Source organism: Lagenorhynchus albirostris, chromosome 1 (genome assembly GCF_949774975.1).
Source record: "Lagenorhynchus albirostris chromosome 1, mLagAlb1.1, whole genome shotgun sequence".
Taxonomy (NCBI): Eukaryota; Metazoa; Chordata; class Mammalia; order Artiodactyla; family Delphinidae; genus Lagenorhynchus; species Lagenorhynchus albirostris.
The window spans coordinates 141,319,662-141,336,350 of record NC_083095.1 but is presented as its reverse complement, the minus strand read 5'-3'; the positions used below and the strand labels follow the sequence as shown (position 1 = coordinate 141,336,350).

At 48.7% G+C, this 16,689-nt stretch overlaps 1 protein-coding gene across 2 annotated transcripts in view; it reads left to right on the top strand.

The window, feature by feature from the left end:
* The first annotated feature begins 2,394 nt into the window (after positions 1-2,394).
* LRRK1 (leucine rich repeat kinase 1) overlaps positions 2,395-16,689 on the top strand; it is a 166,792-nt gene continuing 152,497 nt past the window's right edge. The window contains exons 1-2 of one of the 2 annotated variants that reach the window (XM_060155428.1): positions 2,395-2,658; positions 7,268-7,518. In XM_060155428.1, coding sequence (XP_060011411.1) covers positions 7,419-7,518 — 100 coding nt within the window. In that variant the 5' untranslated portion in view covers positions 2,395-2,658; positions 7,268-7,418. The remainder of the gene's footprint in view (positions 2,659-7,267; positions 7,519-16,689) is intronic. The other variant, XM_060155437.1, reaches the window with a different exon arrangement.

Here is a 16,689-nt window from a genome sequence, read left to right as displayed (position 1 = left end):
ATCACTATACCTTCAGAAAGCAGAAAGGGCAGGTCAGGGAGGTAGCTTCCAACTGACCCCACCTTAGGAGGAGCCAATTCAACATGAGATGCTGGTCAGCGGGGGTCAAGAAGCAGAAAGAAATCTTAACTGACCTGTAGCAGTCACCTCATGCAAACCTGTAACACATGCCAATGGATAGAGTTAAATGCTGGGATACAACCAGCTCAAAACAGGCCACCCATGTGACAAGTGTCCTGGCTATTTTCTACAGTGGAGACACTTCCAAGCCGATTCCCAAGCTCATTTAAAAGGGAAATTGGGGCTTCCCTGGTGGCGCAGTGGTTGAGAGTCTGATGCAGGGGACACGGTTTCATGCCCCGGTCTGGGAAGATCCCACATGCCGCGGAGCTGCTGGGCCCGTGAGCCATGGCCGCTAAGCCTGCACATCCGGAGCCTGTGCTCCACAACGGGAGAGGCCACAGCAGTGAGAGGCCCGCATACAGAAAAAAAAAAAAAAAAGGAAATTGCCCTGAGAAAACCATAATTCAAAAAGAGTCATGTACCACAATGTTCATTGCAGCACTATTTACAAGAGCCAGGACATGGAAACAACCTATGTGTCCATCAACAGATGAATGGATAAAGAAGATGTGGCACATATATACAATGGAATATTACTCAGCCATAAAAAGAAACAAAATTGAGTGATTTGTAGTGAGGTGGATGGACCTAGAGTCTGTCATACACTGTGAAGTAAGTCAGAAGGAGAAAAACAAACACCGTATGCTAACACATATATATGGAATCTAAGGGGGAAAAATTGGTTCTGAAGAACCTAGGGGCAGGACAGGAATAAAGACGTAGATGTAGGAATGGACTTGAGGACATGGGGAGGGGACGGGTAAGCTGGGATGAAATGAGAGAGTGGCATGGACTTATATATACTACCAAATGTAAAATAGATAGCTAGTGGAAAGCAGCCGCATAGCACAGGGGGATCAGCTTGGTGCTTTGTGACCACCTAGAGGGGTGGGATAGGGAGGGTGGGAGGGAGACGCAAGAGGGAGGAGATATGGGGATATATGTATATGTACAGCTGATTCACTGTTATAAAGCAGAAACTAACACATCATTGTAAAGCAGCTATACTCCAATAAAGATGTTTAAATAAATAAATAAATAAATAAAATAAGAGGGAAATTGAATTGCCCCCATCCCCGTGGGCTATGTCAGCTCCCTGGTCGGCGCACTGGGCGTGCGCTTCCTCACGGTATCGCTAGATGGCAGAGCCGCGCGCCTTGCAGGGGGAGCCTCACCGCCATCGCCGGGCTCACCCAGAACCGTGGACGCCACGCCCTGCAATTTATTAGGGACTTTTCGGTAGCAATCATACTGCCTCCTTTTGCATACTGGAATTAGAACCGCAGTGGTGAGGGCAGGATTGCAAAACTGCACCCACCCTTTTGGAAGGGCGTCTGGTCTAGGAGAGCTGGAGGGGCAGCCTCTAGGGAGCAAAGCTAAGCTGCCCCGTGGCCACCTCGGCAAACAGGGGCCCAAGGAGCTTGTCCAAGTGGTCACTGCCTGGATTGTCTGCAAGGTCATAGGTGGAGGTGGGGGTGGGGGTGGGGCTGCAGCTGCCCGGCTTTTGTGAAATAGCAGTGGTGGCAATTTGTCTCTGTTCCTTGAGAATGTTCCAGTCATAACATTACATAGGAGGAGCCTGGGGTGCGGGTCCTGCCAGGGTGCAGAACCATCCGCTTTTTTCCAAGCATGTTTCTCTTTCCCCGGTGGGCACGTGGAGCCGAATCCGATGCCTGCCTGCAAGCATGGACGTGCATCTTTATGATCTGCGTTTGGATAATGGCCTCAATGGTGGTAACATACTCATATTAGGTTGAAACATAATAAATTGTCTACACTCCCTCATGTTTATCTACCACACCACCCACCAAAAAAAACCCAATTTAAAATGATTCACCAGTGACATCTTTGTATATATCCATAATTAAAGTAGTAAATTCATGTGGTGGAAGGGGTTCCACCTTCCACCAAACTGGAATAGTTTGCAAACTATTAAAGCTTTAAAATTACATATTTCTAGTCTGCTCTATAAAGAGGTGTACACAAATGAAAATTCCCGTCTTTTTAATATTTACTGCCAGAATCTACGACCCACATATACTAGTCAGAAGTTCATCAGCGAATCTTGCTGCTGAGCGGAACAGAGGGGCAGGGAAAGCTGGGTTGAGCCGAAAACCAACCAATCTCACCGCTGCTCCTGCCCCGCGTGGAGAGCAGGGTACCCAAACTTGGAGGAGACCTCGCGCTAGAAGGTCTCCCGCGGGCCCTGTGGTCACCCGGGCGGGAGCAATGAGTGTGATCACCCGGGGTTTACGGTGAGGGAAACTGAGGCTGGCGGCCGCAGGGACTCCTCGTGCCCATTGTGGGGAGGCCTCTCAGCGGCTGACCCTCGCCCCGCTCGCTCTTCGCGCCGCCCGCCGCCCGCCCTCCTCAGGATTGAGGAAGTGCGTCTGGCCCGGCCCGGCCCCAGCGCGCGGCCCGAGGCGCAGGGGCGGAGGGCAGAGGGGCTGCCCGGCCCCGATCCGCCGCTGTCCTCCCGGTCCGCGCGCAGCCCCGCGTCCCAGGCGCCCGCGGCCCTGCCCGCAGTCGCCGCAGGTAAGTGCTGACCCGGCCCGCGCCCCGTCGTGGACCCGCCGCCTCCTGCTGCGACCCCGCGTGGAGCCCTGGGCCCTGCAGTCCAGGCCCGGGGCGCGGGGCGATCCCGGGCTCACGGCCCCGCCGCATCCCGCCGCGCTCGCGGGGTGCCGGGTGTGTGGGCCCAGGCGAGGAACCCGAGGCCTCGCGGGACGGCACCGGGGCGGGGGGAGCAGACACCAAGCAACAAAAGGAAAATACACCAGGATGTCTACACATTTCCTCCGCCTTGGGAGAAAACCCCTTGCTTCAAGTTGGAGCGGGCCGTGCGAGCGCGCGTGTGTGCGGGAGTGTGAGTCTGAGTGTGTGGGTGTCGGAGAGGCACTGCCCGGGAGGCTGTCTGCCGGCACGGCCTGGCAATGCAAGACGGCCGAGCGCCTTCGTCCTCTTCGGAAAGTCCGGTGCACGCTTCTCGCCCGAGGGTCCGGATAAAACCCGCCATCTCCTTGGTGGTCTCTGCGGCCGACCTTCCAAGGCGGGGGCGCAGATGAGTGCGGTCGGGGGTGGCGGAAGGCTGGGGTCGGAGGGAGATGGTAACGGCGGAGTAGAGGGATCTCTGCGGTCGGTCCACCCTGCTCCTTCACGTTCTGAGGCCATGAAGTTTTTCTCCCACAAGCACATCCCCCTGCAAGGATCAGAGAAGTAGAAAAACAGGAGCGTGCAGTTTTGTTTTTAGCGAGCCTCTCACCAAATGCACTGTTTTGAGAGTTTGCTACTCACGCCCATTGTATTAAAATTCCTCGGGCATTAAAGGGGCAACTAGAATATACAAGATTTTGAAAAATGTTTAACATTCAACTCCTTTTGTGGTCTGACTTATCTTTGTTTATGTCCTGGAAGAATAAAAAATTAAGTTAAAAACATACAAACCTCACACCTAATGTGTCCCTACAGGAGATTTGGGGATCTGCCAAACCTCTCCCTCCCCCAGGCTTCCACACCTCAGGGAGTGGCCCGTAGTAAACGCAGATGCTCAGATAAAAAACGTGGGAGTTGTCTTCCATCCCATTCCCTCGTCCCTTGAATTCAGTTGTTAGCAAGCCCTGTTGGGTCTACTTCTCACATATGTCCAGATCCATTCCCTTCTTTCTCACCACCGTGCCTAGTGCAAGGTACTAGCTTCTCTTTCCTGTACAATTGCAGTACTTCCCGTGCCCCACCCCCCGATTCTCTGTTTGGCAGCCAGAGTAATTTATTTTTTGAAAAAAGGTAAATTAGAGAGTGTCTGTCCTCTGCTTGGAACCCTTCAATAGCTTCTTCTTGTGCTTGGCATGAAATCCAGAAGAACTCCTTCCCTGCATATCCCCCAATTGATCTGGCCTCTGCCATCTCAGACCACCTGGCCATTGCCCCCCACACACACACACACCCAGCCACCCTCGCCAAACCCAGCCTCACTCTCACATCCCTCTCTCTATGTCCTTTGGGTTGCCACTGTCTGTGTTCCTACTTTATCTGTTTAATTACTCCTTTAACTTACCTGGAAGTCTCTACTGGCACTCCAGGTGTCAGAGACTCTTCCTATGTGCCTACCTTGCTCACTGTTTCATCTTTACTCCCAGAGTTGTCCAGGAGGCACCAAATGCATGCAGGTATAGAGACTGAGTGGTGAATGGACAGCCTTAACTTATTTGTGGCTTTAGACTCATGAAGGGCTTCTGTTCTCATCTGGGATTGAGAACTACACATTTCTCCGGTTTGTAGCTCTGTAATATTTTGATGTCCACAAATGCATTAAACACGTTTTGTAGGCAAACCAATATTGGTCAAGGGATGCCAATAGTGCAAAGACCATGCGCCAACCAGCTCGACCAGCCTTTTCAAAAAAGAGCTGGATGATAAGAACATTTCTAACACATTTCATTTGCAAGTGTCTTCCAGCTCTTTGGCAGTGGCAGCCCTTTCCAAGCCTCCTGAAAAGACAACTGAGCAGGTTCAGGATGTTTCTTCCATGTCAGGAAGTTTATTTACTTAACTGTGTCCTCCCCACCAGCTGTAAGTTTCATGAACTCATGAAGCTCACTCCCCATGGAAAGGTCCCAATAAAAACATTTGTAGAAGGAATATCAGGTTCCTTTTTTTCTTTTCCATCAATGGTGAGGTTTTAAAAATTATTAAAATAATTACTATTGCAGGACACTTCCTGAAACCCTCTTTAGGATATATATACTATAATGTAAAGAAAACATGTAACTTGCAACCATTATTTGTTGCATTGATCAGAACCCAAAAGAAGCAGGAAGAAGCAAAGATCCTTTAGAGGGCAAAGATTGAGCAAAACTTGAGTTACTTCATCTTAAAACTTCTACCTTAGAGTCTAAGCCAAAATACAAATTATAACTGAAAAACTGTTCCAGTGGCAAAATCCTCCATTGGTAAAATGATTTTCAAAAGGAAACTGAAAATGAAAAGGGGAACAAAATGGCTGGGTGAAGGTTGGCCTAAAATATTCTTAAGATTTTTTTTTTAACTTAAAAACATATATGGTAAGACACTTCTGTTTTCAGAAGGAACATCTACTAGCATTTGGATTTTTTAGGTGTTGTTGGGTATAATTTGTAGCTGATATCGAGAGGCGTTTGAAAGCAGATAACAACTGTGCGCCTTCGTTTCTGAATGTTGCTGTGTGATTTGGAGCCTTTATTTTAAAATGGAGATTCTGTTTTGCTACTTCTCCCTGTCCCCTCTCAAGTTGATTTTCCAGATTTTGCAATTTACAAAGCTTTGATTGTCTCCTAAATAGTGTCCAGATTGATCATTCCTTCCCTCCTTCTTGGACTTTTCAGGCTCCCAAACTTCAAACATGGATTTTCCCAAGTGTGGTTTCTCTAAACCTTTTGCTCTTTAGTTCGGAAAGGTGCGGGCTCACAAAGGGCAAGACCTCTGGTTCAGGGCTTTCCCAGCCCCACCTCCCCTTGCCTATAAGAGTACAGACCACCTGGGCCAGGGGCCTGATTTCCAGGCTCTAAGATGAGAAAGTTCCGGTGCTCTCACAGCCTTGTTCCGGAGCTTACTCAGTGCCCACCCTGTTCAGGGTACCTTCTAGAACCTGCTCACTGGGGAGACAGTGGGTCTGTCCTCCAGCATTGATTTTCTGAGCTTGTGTTTTTTGGGGGTTTTTTTCTGTGTAGCATGTGGGGTCTTAGTTCCCCAACCAGGAATTGAACCCATGCCCCCTGCATTGGAAATGAGGAGTCTTAACCACTGGACCACCAAGGAAGTCCCCTTCTGAGCTTGTTAATCAGAGGGCAGGTGGGAGACCCTGCTGGCTTCCCAGTCCTCCCACTATTATTGCAAGTAAGAACCACCTCCAGTCCTATTGTAGAAAGTATCTGCAGAAACTTGACCTTGCTGGAAATCTCACAGCAACTGGGAAAAGTTGCCTGGGTGCATGTCTGTTTTTAATAGATGATGTTGTCTTAGGCATCATTTACATGACCTTAATTTTCTTTTTGGACTACACTATCACCCTCTAATTCAGAGTTGTCTATCTCAGAGAACAGCTGCTAATTACACCATACTTTTTATGTCTATACTATAGACTCCACATGAATGCTGGGAGAGACACATGCATTTCATATGGTCATCCCTTCCCATCGTGCGTTTCACCCCGGGCCCTGCCTAGTTGAGCCTGGATCTCACCCTCAAGGTGCTTCTGGTCATTTAATCAGCATAGCAGCCTGTGTCCTTGTGTCAGGGACCCAAGGTCAGTGGCAGCCCAGCATGTGAGAGCAGTGACTTGCCTCATCACAGTCTCCTTAGTCTTAGGAGATGTGTCTTAATCTAACTCAGTTTCTCTGGATAATTCTCGGCTGTGAGCGGCTGTCCTGTGTGCTGTAGGATGTTCAGCAGTGTTCCTGGCTGCTACCTGCTAAATGCCTTTAAGCACCCCCACCCCCAGAGGTGACGACCCAAAATGCCTCCAGACATTGCCAAAGATCCCCTGGGGTGGTGGGGGCAGGTAGAATGTAGGGAGCCCCTTTCTGTTATCTCCCAGGGCTCAAACTGACTTGGGTTCATAACCGGTACCAGTGCCTTCCAGACCCTTCTCTTTGAGATTGCTGTGTGATTACCTCTTTGTCATTACGTGCCCACCTCTGGGCTTCCAGGAGAGTCTGTCCTGGGCAAAGGGAAGCCTTGTTTTGTGTACGTGTGTGTCTGCCCCACCCCAACTGGAGCATGAGCCCTGCAAGGAAGGAGCCTCATTTGGTTGTCTTGGTGTCACCGTGCCGGTGACTATGAATATGTGTAGATGGAGCAGTGATTGCGCCCTTTACCAGTAGGTGTTCTACAGTTGTTTGGAGTATCCGGACTCTTCTCAGGCAGATTGGAGAAGCTGGGCAGATTGGAGCCCAGCTGTGAGGTGGGGTGGGGGAGCTCTGTCTTTTCATTGCCACCATCTGACCGGGTGTGACTGGATAGATGGAATGTTAAGAGAAGTGTTGCAAAAAGGGGGAAGGGGAGCACCAATGCGTATTTACGTGACCTTATAAATAAGTATGTGCTTGGGTGCAGGAAGTGACTTGACAGTTAAGAAAAGCTTTCTGACTTGATGTTTTTTCACCACTAGGACGAGACAGCTTTCCACTCAGCCATGACGCTGTGTCTGTGACTTGGTCCACCCTGGACTATAAGCCATGACTTAGTCCACCCCTCAGGGAGCTGCGGCTGCTGTGACCATTGCGGGAACTGACTGGGGAGAGCGGCCACCTCGAGGCTTGATGGTTGGAATGTCTCGGCGACCACCCAGCATGTACTGGTGTGTGGGGCCAGAAGGGTCAGCCGTGTGTCCAGGACACGCCATGGAGACCCATAACAGCGGTAAGGGCAGGGCTGGCCAAGCCTGCTTTGCATGTTCTACGTACGAACAATGGGTTCTCAACCAAAGGATATAAATTGCCAATTATTTGATGAATTGTATGGTTTTTCAATATAAAACATATCATGGGATTCTCACTTAAATTCTAAACATTGAAGGAGCCATGGGACAAAATTTATGTGGACTTAAGATTTATGTGGATCTTAAGAATCAGGGCATCATTTCATGTTTGTTAAAAAGATTTTTTTTTAATGGGGATTTGGTTTTGTGTTCTCACTATACAAATAATACGTTTATTAAAGAAAAATTGAAAAAAGAAAAAAGAAGTAGAAAGAGTAATCACCCAGAGTCCCACTGCCCTAAACACAGTTAATATCTAGGTATGTTGTTTTCTAGTCAGCTTCTCTGGGCTGCAGGGACTTTGTTTTAACTTTATTTACTTATTATAGTGTATATACTTCAGTGTCCTACTTTTTTCCCCTAACTTTGTGTCAGTCACCTAGCTTGTGGGATCCAGGGAAATATCATCTTATTTGGGTGCGCTGTGTAAAATGATTGACCTAATTCTAACTCTCCCACTGGATGTTTTGGGACATTTGTGTTGCTTCTAGTTTGTTTGTTTGTTTTTGCGGTACGCGAGCCTCTCACTGTTGTGGCCTCTCCCATTGCGGAGCACAGGCTCCGGACGCGCAGGCTCAACGGCCATGGCTCACAGGCCCAGCCACTCTGCAGCATGTGGGATCTTCCCGGACCGGGGCACGAACCCGTGTCCCCTGCATCGGCAGGCAGACTCTCAACCACTGCGCCACCAGGGAAGCCCTGTGTTGCTTCTAGTTGCTGACTCAGACCAAAATCATTCCATGTCCATCTTTTTATACATGGTTTTGAGATTATTTCCTTAAGATAGATTTACAGATTTGCAGGACTATTAGATTTGAATGTTTTTAAGCCTCTTTACACATATTGCTGGATTGTTCACCAGAGTTGCATCACTTTTATCCCAAATAGGATATCATTGATATTGTTAACAGTAAATATTTGTTAAGCCCTTAGTACATATGGGGCACTGGGTTCGGTGTCTTAGGAAATAAACTCATTTAATCCTCACGACAACCTATAAATGGTACTTCTATCCCCATTTTATAACTGAGGACCATGAGAATAAGAGAGATGTAGAAACTAGGTCAGGGTCAACAACCTGTAATGGGCAGAACTGCCCTTTGAACTGTGTCTTAGCCCTGGACTGTCGTCCTCAAAGTATAGGTCATCCTGTGGGATTTGAGAGGACCTGTGGGTTTGTACCTCTGTGGAGTTAGCGATTCAGTGTTGTACCTGGCTCAGTAGACATTTTGTTCAGTTACTTAGTGTTTTTTCTCCATCGAAAATGCCCAAAGTCTAACTAAGGTGATGTTTCTGAAAGATTTCTTTACACATAAGTCAGATTATGAAATGAGAAAAGAATTTGCTTCTTGACATTGTCCAGCACTAAATGTTCCCAGAGTGTTTGACTTGCATTTTTTGAAAGGTTTTCTTTTTGTTTTTTCAGATGTATGCCTTTTTTTGTTTGTTTTTGTTTTTTTGTTTATTTGCGGTACGCGGCCCTCTCACTGTTGTGGCCTCTTCCGTTGCGGAGCACAGGCTCTGGACGCGCAGGCTCCGGACGCCCAGGCTCAGCCGCCATGGCTCACGGGCCCAGCCGCTCCGCGGCATGTGGAATCTTCCCGGACCGGGGCACAAACCCGTGTCCCCTTCATCGGCAGGCGGACTCTCAACCGCTGCGCCACCAGGGAAGCCCTGCATGTATGCCTTTTTTCAGTTGCTTGTTAGGAAGGCCGTGTCTTATTAGCATGAGATCAAGGTGACGTGCGTGGAATGCTATTCCTGATTTTGGGTAGAACCTCTTTCCAGGGCACTCTCAGCTGCAGTATCCCATCTGCCTCTCCTCAGCAATCCTGAGAAATGATGGTGGGGGCAGGGATGCTGGGTCCTTCTGGGGCTCACTGGATGGGTGGCTGTGTCATCTGAAAAAGTCCCAGAGAAGACTCTGCCCCGTCCTCGTCCTGGTAAAGAGCGGTGGATCGCCACCCTGGCCCCCAGAAACACTGGGAAGTGCCTAAAGCTATCAGTGCACAGGCACCCCCAGCTCCACTGGAGCAGCATCCTGGGGGTATTTTCTAAAAGTTCTTGCCTCCCCACCTCCACGATCCTACTGTGCAGCTGGGGTTGAGAATCAACTGGTCTAAATGATTTGGACCAGCAAATTAGAGCAGCATTTCTCAAATTGCAGTATATACTCCAGTCCCCTGGGGATCTTTGTGAAATGCAGATTCTCATCCTGTGAGTCTGGGGGCGCCGAGAATTTGCGTTTCTAACAGGCTCCCAGGTCGTGCCAGTGTTCCACCAACAGAGAGGCAAGGCTGAGACCTCAAGGTGCCCAGGAATCCTCACTGACTCTTACAGTTCCTGGGGACGTGGGTCAAGGGACCCTGGACAGACCTGGAACCAGCCCTGCCTCCAGGCCTGAGGTAGGGCAATGACCAGGGAATGTTCATGTGCACGAGAGGCCAAAGTGTTGACTCCTAGCCCTCATTTTTCTCCTTTGAGGTCTGGATCTGAACTTTACACTACTCCTACAGCCAGTTGCCTCTCCCTGACAGCTGTGATCACCAGGTGGGAGGGAGCAGGCTCAGAATGGTCTTTTCTGCCTCAGGGGCCTCTTTCCCCAGTGGAATCTCAGGACTCCACACCTCCCTGTTCTGGCTGAGCCTCAGGACACACACAAAGCTTGAGGAGCCTATGGGAATCGTGCAGCCCCCACTGGTACTGTTCTACTGCTTAGGGCTGGAAGGTGCCGACAGGGGAGGTGGTGTCTTGTGAACCCTGATGCTCAGGGATATGTTTATGCACGGAAGAAAACACATAAACACAAAGTTGAAGAAGATGAGAAAAAAGTGACCTGAAATACATTGTAAAATTCTGTCCTATGGCTCAGCATTATGGAAATTATGAAGAAAGTACAAATTTATGCCCATTCTTCAAGAGTTGAAAGGTCCCATAGGTGGTAGCCAAGGAGCTGAGTGTGGAGAGCTTGCCCTAGGACCCCCAGGGATGAAACCCTACAACACTCCCCTCCTGCTGGCAACGGGCTGCTTACATGGCTTAGTAGCCCGACATCAGGCCCCTCCTGGCCTCTTGCAGCTACCGTTCAGCTCACCTGAGAGCAGTGAATGAGGGCAGCAGAGGACCCACCCTGCTTTCCTGCCAGGTCCAGGGGAAGACAGTGACACCACGGGGACCTTTGTGGGTACTGGGAATGCTGAATCCATTACCTGGCCTCTGGATTAAGGAGCCATTACTAACTACCTGTAACCTAGAGTGATGTGTACTTCTGTCACTGTCTTGTTTAGAACCCCACAGCCGGTTTATGACTGTTTCCTTTCACTGAGTGAGAAGGGGTGGGGAGACACTTCTGGGACTCACACAGTGTGATGAGGGCTCAAGAGCCTGTCTGTGGGGTTCATTAGGCCTGCATTCAATTCTTAGTTCTGGGTGACCTCAGCTGAGTGGCTCAGCCTCTCTGAACCCTGATCCAGACAGACACAGAATCTTAGTGGGATGTGCCAATCAGCATCTATTTCTGGCCTCCTGGCCAGCAGGGGTCTGGGGGGTCTCTGCTGTGTGCTGCAGTCTGCACTCTGCTTCATGTGGCTCCTAACCTCCTGAGACCAGCAGGCTGGCAGGGCGCCTTCTTCCCTGCCAGTTGCAGAGGTACAAGCGGGGAAAGCAAAAACATTCCATGTCTCTTAAGGTCTAGGCTCAGAGTGGCACACTGTTGCCTCCATGCCTCTGCCCTTGGCCAAAGAAAGTCACATGGAGGAGCCCAAGTGAAGAGCTCCCTGCACGAGGAGGCCACAGCCAGGCTGTGGATTCAGGCAGAGGGGGAGGATTGTTGTCCATCATTCATCTACCATGATAGGAGCGGGTGGGCTTCAGTACTTTAAAATTGTATCTTATTTATGTATTTCTATTTATTTATTTAAGCAGCCCACAGAGCTTTTCTCTCATGAAGCTTTACCTGGAGCCCCAGCCCACATAACACCTATAACAGTGGAGTTGCTTTGATGGACAGTCGTGGAGGGGTGGGGGTGGTGAATCCCACCGCTGATCTTCACCTTGACCGCGGAGCTCTGTGGGCCCAATTTTAAAATATCGCATGTTGGATTTCATTTTCACAAAATAGAACTATATACACCAAGACCATAGCCTGGGAGCAGGTGACACTCAAAGAGTAGCACAGTCACTGGGGATTATAGCCACTGCTCTTTGCTTACCCATAGGGGTACAATGTGCATGCGTTCTTTTGTGGTTGTTTTGCATTACTTTTGCAACCAGAGAATAATATTGCAACTTATTTTAAAAATTGTTTTCTCTTTAAGTACGGAAGTTTTGTGATTAGGATCCAACCTGCGTACCTCCTCCCTCGTTGGGTGCTCATTTCCAAGATCAAATTTGCTTTAACTGGCCTCTTTCCCACGAATTTCTTTCTGGATTAAATGGGGCAATATTTGACTCCAGGAACCTGCAGCTGTGCTTCCCATGGGGCCCACCCTCTGAGTTCTGTCCCCATTGGATGAGCTGGATTTTTTTCTGCCCCACCTTCTCCCCAGAGGAGTCATGCCTCCCCTCCCCTTCCCCCCAGTCCACCAGCCTCACCCCAGGGATGACCGTTGCAGACCTGATTCGCAGCACTGCCTGAGGGAAACTGATTGTCAGAAAGAGGACCAGTGGATACCCAAGTTATTCTCAATGTAGGAGCAGCTCTCTCACCTTTTAAAAATCCTTGGAAGATACCATGCTTTGGAAATAATGTTATCATTATACTTCCAAGTAGAGTTAGGAAAAGATCCAAACTTTAATAAAATTAGTAAAAAACTAACTTTTTACCTTTGGGCTTTTGGTAGTGGTCTTGTGTGTGTGTGTGTGTGTGTACTGGGTGTGTTTGTTGGTGCCTCTACCTGTTTTGACTTACACAATTCACCTTGTGCTTATTGAGAATGGTTAACCCTTTCAGCACCCATGAATATGTGAGTGCTTCTCCAACTAGTACTGTCAGCATTCAGCTGGGCTTCGGTGCAGAAGGAATGTTTAGAGCACATGGATGGGTTCAGAGTGTGTGAGCTGAGAGAACGAGGGTCAGTGAGATACTGGGCCAGGACTGCAGACCCAGCCAGTTTGACAAACATGTCATTAGACATTCTTCCACATCCGTCTCACACCAGTCAGAGTGGAAAAACCTGTCCTGTCAGCTGAGGTAAGGCTCCTGGGGAGCAGAGAAATGAGGAAACTTCTAGATAATTCAGGCTAAGAACGCTTGGTGAGACTCTTCAGGATCTCACCAAGGGTGAGAGGCGCTTGGACAGACATCACCTGAGGTGGTCCACATCCCCCACCTCTCTGTGAGTGGTCCTGACTTCCACTGCCTGCCTCTCACAGCATGGACCAAAGAAGGAGAAGGAACATTCCAGAAGGCCTTCAAATCCTAGGTTTTTACATAGCTACTTCCAATGTCCTTTTCTTCTTCCTTTGGCTTTTTCAAATCTGTTTTGAAAATAACTTTTTAATACAAGAGCCAAGTAGATTTGCCTGAGTGGGGGCTCTGCCTGGTTTCCAGAAATAGAAAAGGAAGTGCCCCTCCAGTGGCAGCACGCTTTCTTAGTGAGCCACTGTAGGAACTCCTACAAGGGGCAGATCCATCGTTTTGTGTGCCTTTCAGAGTGTAACCACCAGCCCACATGTTAAGCTGTTCCTGGACTTGGTGTCCTGCTCATGCCTGCTGGGAGGACAGGGCTTTGCTAGGACTGTGGTCAGCAGGGTGCCCTCTCCAGCCTGGCTGCAGGAGCAGCACTGGGCCCCCCAGGGACCGTAGCCATTGTCCAGTAAGGAATCCCTTACTGAGAGAGGTGAAGAGGAGGGAAGCTGTGTGGTGGCCTAGGTCACAGGAGAAACGGCCATGGGTATCCATCCACGTGGGAGCAGTTAACACAGCTGTGCTTCATACCTGCAAAGTCCTGCCCAATGACAGAAGCTCTGGGTTTGATGGGGCTTTTAACATTAACCTAACTCTGAGGCTTAGATCATCTGATTATTTGTTCGGAATACGCTTGCTTACTTTTAGCAACAGGGAGCTGACTCCTTCTCGAATATTCCAGCCTTTCTGTGGGCTGCTCTGTTGGGAAGTGTGTGCTGCTGCAGAGGCCAGTCGTGTCTCCACTGCCTCTAGCTCCACCTGCCTAGGCTGATTGGCATCCCTTAACCCCTTTCTTGAAATAACTAACTTTGATGCCTTGCCCTCCCTGTGGATTCCTTTTTAGGCTGAGCAAACCATCCCACTGCCTTCAAGAGCAGGCAGCCCGCAACGTTACACATTTCACTTGGATATCACCAAGCTTTTGCCTTTTAGTCTGTGGACTAACCGTTAGGCCATGACCACCTGGGCCCAAGGGGAGAGCAGCCTCCCACCCCTTCCCTCCACCCTGTGTGTGGGGGCTCTCTGGAGCACCCCATCCTCCCACCCCATTCTAGGCGGCCAGAGCCTGAAGTTCACCCAGGGCCTCAGCCCACCTTCCCCTTCCCATTCCCCACATTTGCCCCTGACTCCTTCACCAGGGCAGCTACTCAGTGGCCAGGGGAGGAGATTCTCTTTCCAGCTCTGTGCCCTGGCCTCCACGAAGAGGTCAGTGGCCTGTGAGCAGGTGCCTGCGTGGACGTCCCCAGGCCCCAGTGCAGAGGGATAAGGATTTTCTCCCACTTCCCTGGTTTCCTGGTCCACATCAGCCAGACTCTGAAGAAGCCATAACTGGGATTTTTATGAAATTCTTTAACTCTGGGAATTGAGAGAACTAAATAACATATAAATTATCACACCCGATAACATTTAAGTCCAAACTCTAGTATATTGATTTCACACACATATTCAGGAACTCTGATGAACGAAAATAGGGGCTTCCAATATTCCTTAGAATTCCCAGTTCTGAGTCTGTTCACCATCCTAGCCGCCCCTGTGTTCAGTTCCTCCAGATTCTACTTAACCATCTTGCTATTTATTGACATTTGTTATAAAGAATAAAAGATAAAAAAGCAAAAAACAGAAGTGTGCATCTCAAGCAGTACAATCCTTCCTAAGCCCATAACCCTAATGTTATAGAAGGAATCACACATTAGTTAGAAATTATATTTTCAATTGTAAATAACTTTTTAGGACTGTACTTCATTTTGCTAATTCTTGCTATGTTTGTGCCTCGCAGCTTTTATGTCATCTACATTGTCCAGCATCCAGTGGCCAGGCATGTCACCAGGTGTTGGTTTAAAATCAATTGCTTACCTATTCATTTCAGGAGAACCAAAGCCAAAAATAACTTAGTTGGGGCACTTTGAATTTTTCAGCAAATAGAGATATTTAAAGGCATTGAAAAATTTAGTCCATTATTTTGAATGTAGAACCAAGTGATGATGCAAATTTGAGGTTAGAATTTGAATACATTTTGTATTCAAGAATGACATTCTTCAAGTTCCTTTTAGTAGCTCATTTTGGACTTCAGATGGCCCTGTGAGCTCTTAGACAGGTGGGTGGCCACAAGTGGCCTACACCTGGGAGTTAGAGGTAGAAGAGGCCAGGGCAGACCCTTCAGGCTGTCTGCACCCCTCCCTTCTGCTCTCAGAATCAAAAGCCTCCAATGGGTGGTCACCCGTGTCCCCATGCAAACATCACCAGCACTTCTGGGTTCAAAAGCAAAAAACAAGCAAAGAACCCCTGCCTGATAGCGGGCAGGGGCCTCCCCGAAGTTATGAAAAAGTTACTTGTGTGTAATCACACACATTCTCATATAAAATCAAATGCCATCCTGCCCAGGTGACCACTGTTAGCTGAGTGTGCTTCTTTTCCATCCTCTTCCTACACTCATGTCCACACACACACAATTCTTTTTTGTGTATATTTCTGGGTTTACATGCATGACATTGAATTGTACATGCGTTGTGCAACTTTTGTTTACTTGAGTGATGTACGTCTTGGAGTCTTTTTCATTTGCATCAAGTTCCATAGTGTAAATACAACAATATTTATTTAATCAATCTGCTATTAAGGTGCCTTTAGATTCTTTCCATATTTTGCTTCTTACCATAAGAGTTGAGTATACCCCAGCAGAATGGCAGGATCAAAGAGTAAGCACATTAAAAATTATCAAAGTAATACACAGCCCTGGTTAAGGAAGCAAGTGATACAGATGGACTATAAGGCAAAGCCCCAGTGGCAGCTCCCAAAAATGTCTCTATTTCCTGTTTCTGGTTCTAGTTCTTCAGGTCATCACCATTTCTCTACATAAAGAATATGCCTGCACATTTCTCTTGCTCCATCCGTTGAGACAGAGTCTGCTGCCTGCCTGCCAGCCTGCCACGATAGAGGACGATTTCTTTCCCCTTGCACCACACCTCCCAGATGCTCCCTCCCACTTAATTCTATCAGTGTGGACTCATCTCTGGGTTGCTTTTGCAACATTAAATGATATGTTCTCATTGCTATGACTTGGCCTGGGGACTCAGTGTCATCCATGTTCTGTGGGGCTCAGGAGACGCACACCTCTTCCCTACTTTTTACCTCCACCTGGTTCCCACCTCTTACTCAGAACTCTTATTTTTTTTTATTTTTATTTTTTTTTGCGGTACGCGGGCCTCTCACTGTTGTGGCCTCTCCTGTTGCAGAGCACAGGCTCCGGACACGCAGGCTCAGTGGCCATGGTTCACAGGCCCAGCCGCTCCGCGGCATGTGGGATCTTCCCGAACCGGGGCACGAACCCGTGTCCCCTGCATCGGCAGGTGGACTCTCAACCACTGTGCCACCAGGGAAGCCCAGAACTCTTATTTTGAGCCCTCATTTACCTGGAGCACATGAGTAAGAAAACTCAGAAAGGGCTGTGGTGGCACATGTGAGACTCGGTTTTCCTGAAAGCATCTTCCATTGGTCTTCCCCGTGATCCCAAGTGGAAATCATTTGCCTTTAGACCTTGGAAGAGCCTGCTCTGTTGTCCTCTGATGTGGTCTGATTCTCATCGCTTTGTGGGTGACTTGTTTTTTCCTCTCTAGAAGCCTTTAGAATCTTCCCTGTATGTCTGGTCTTC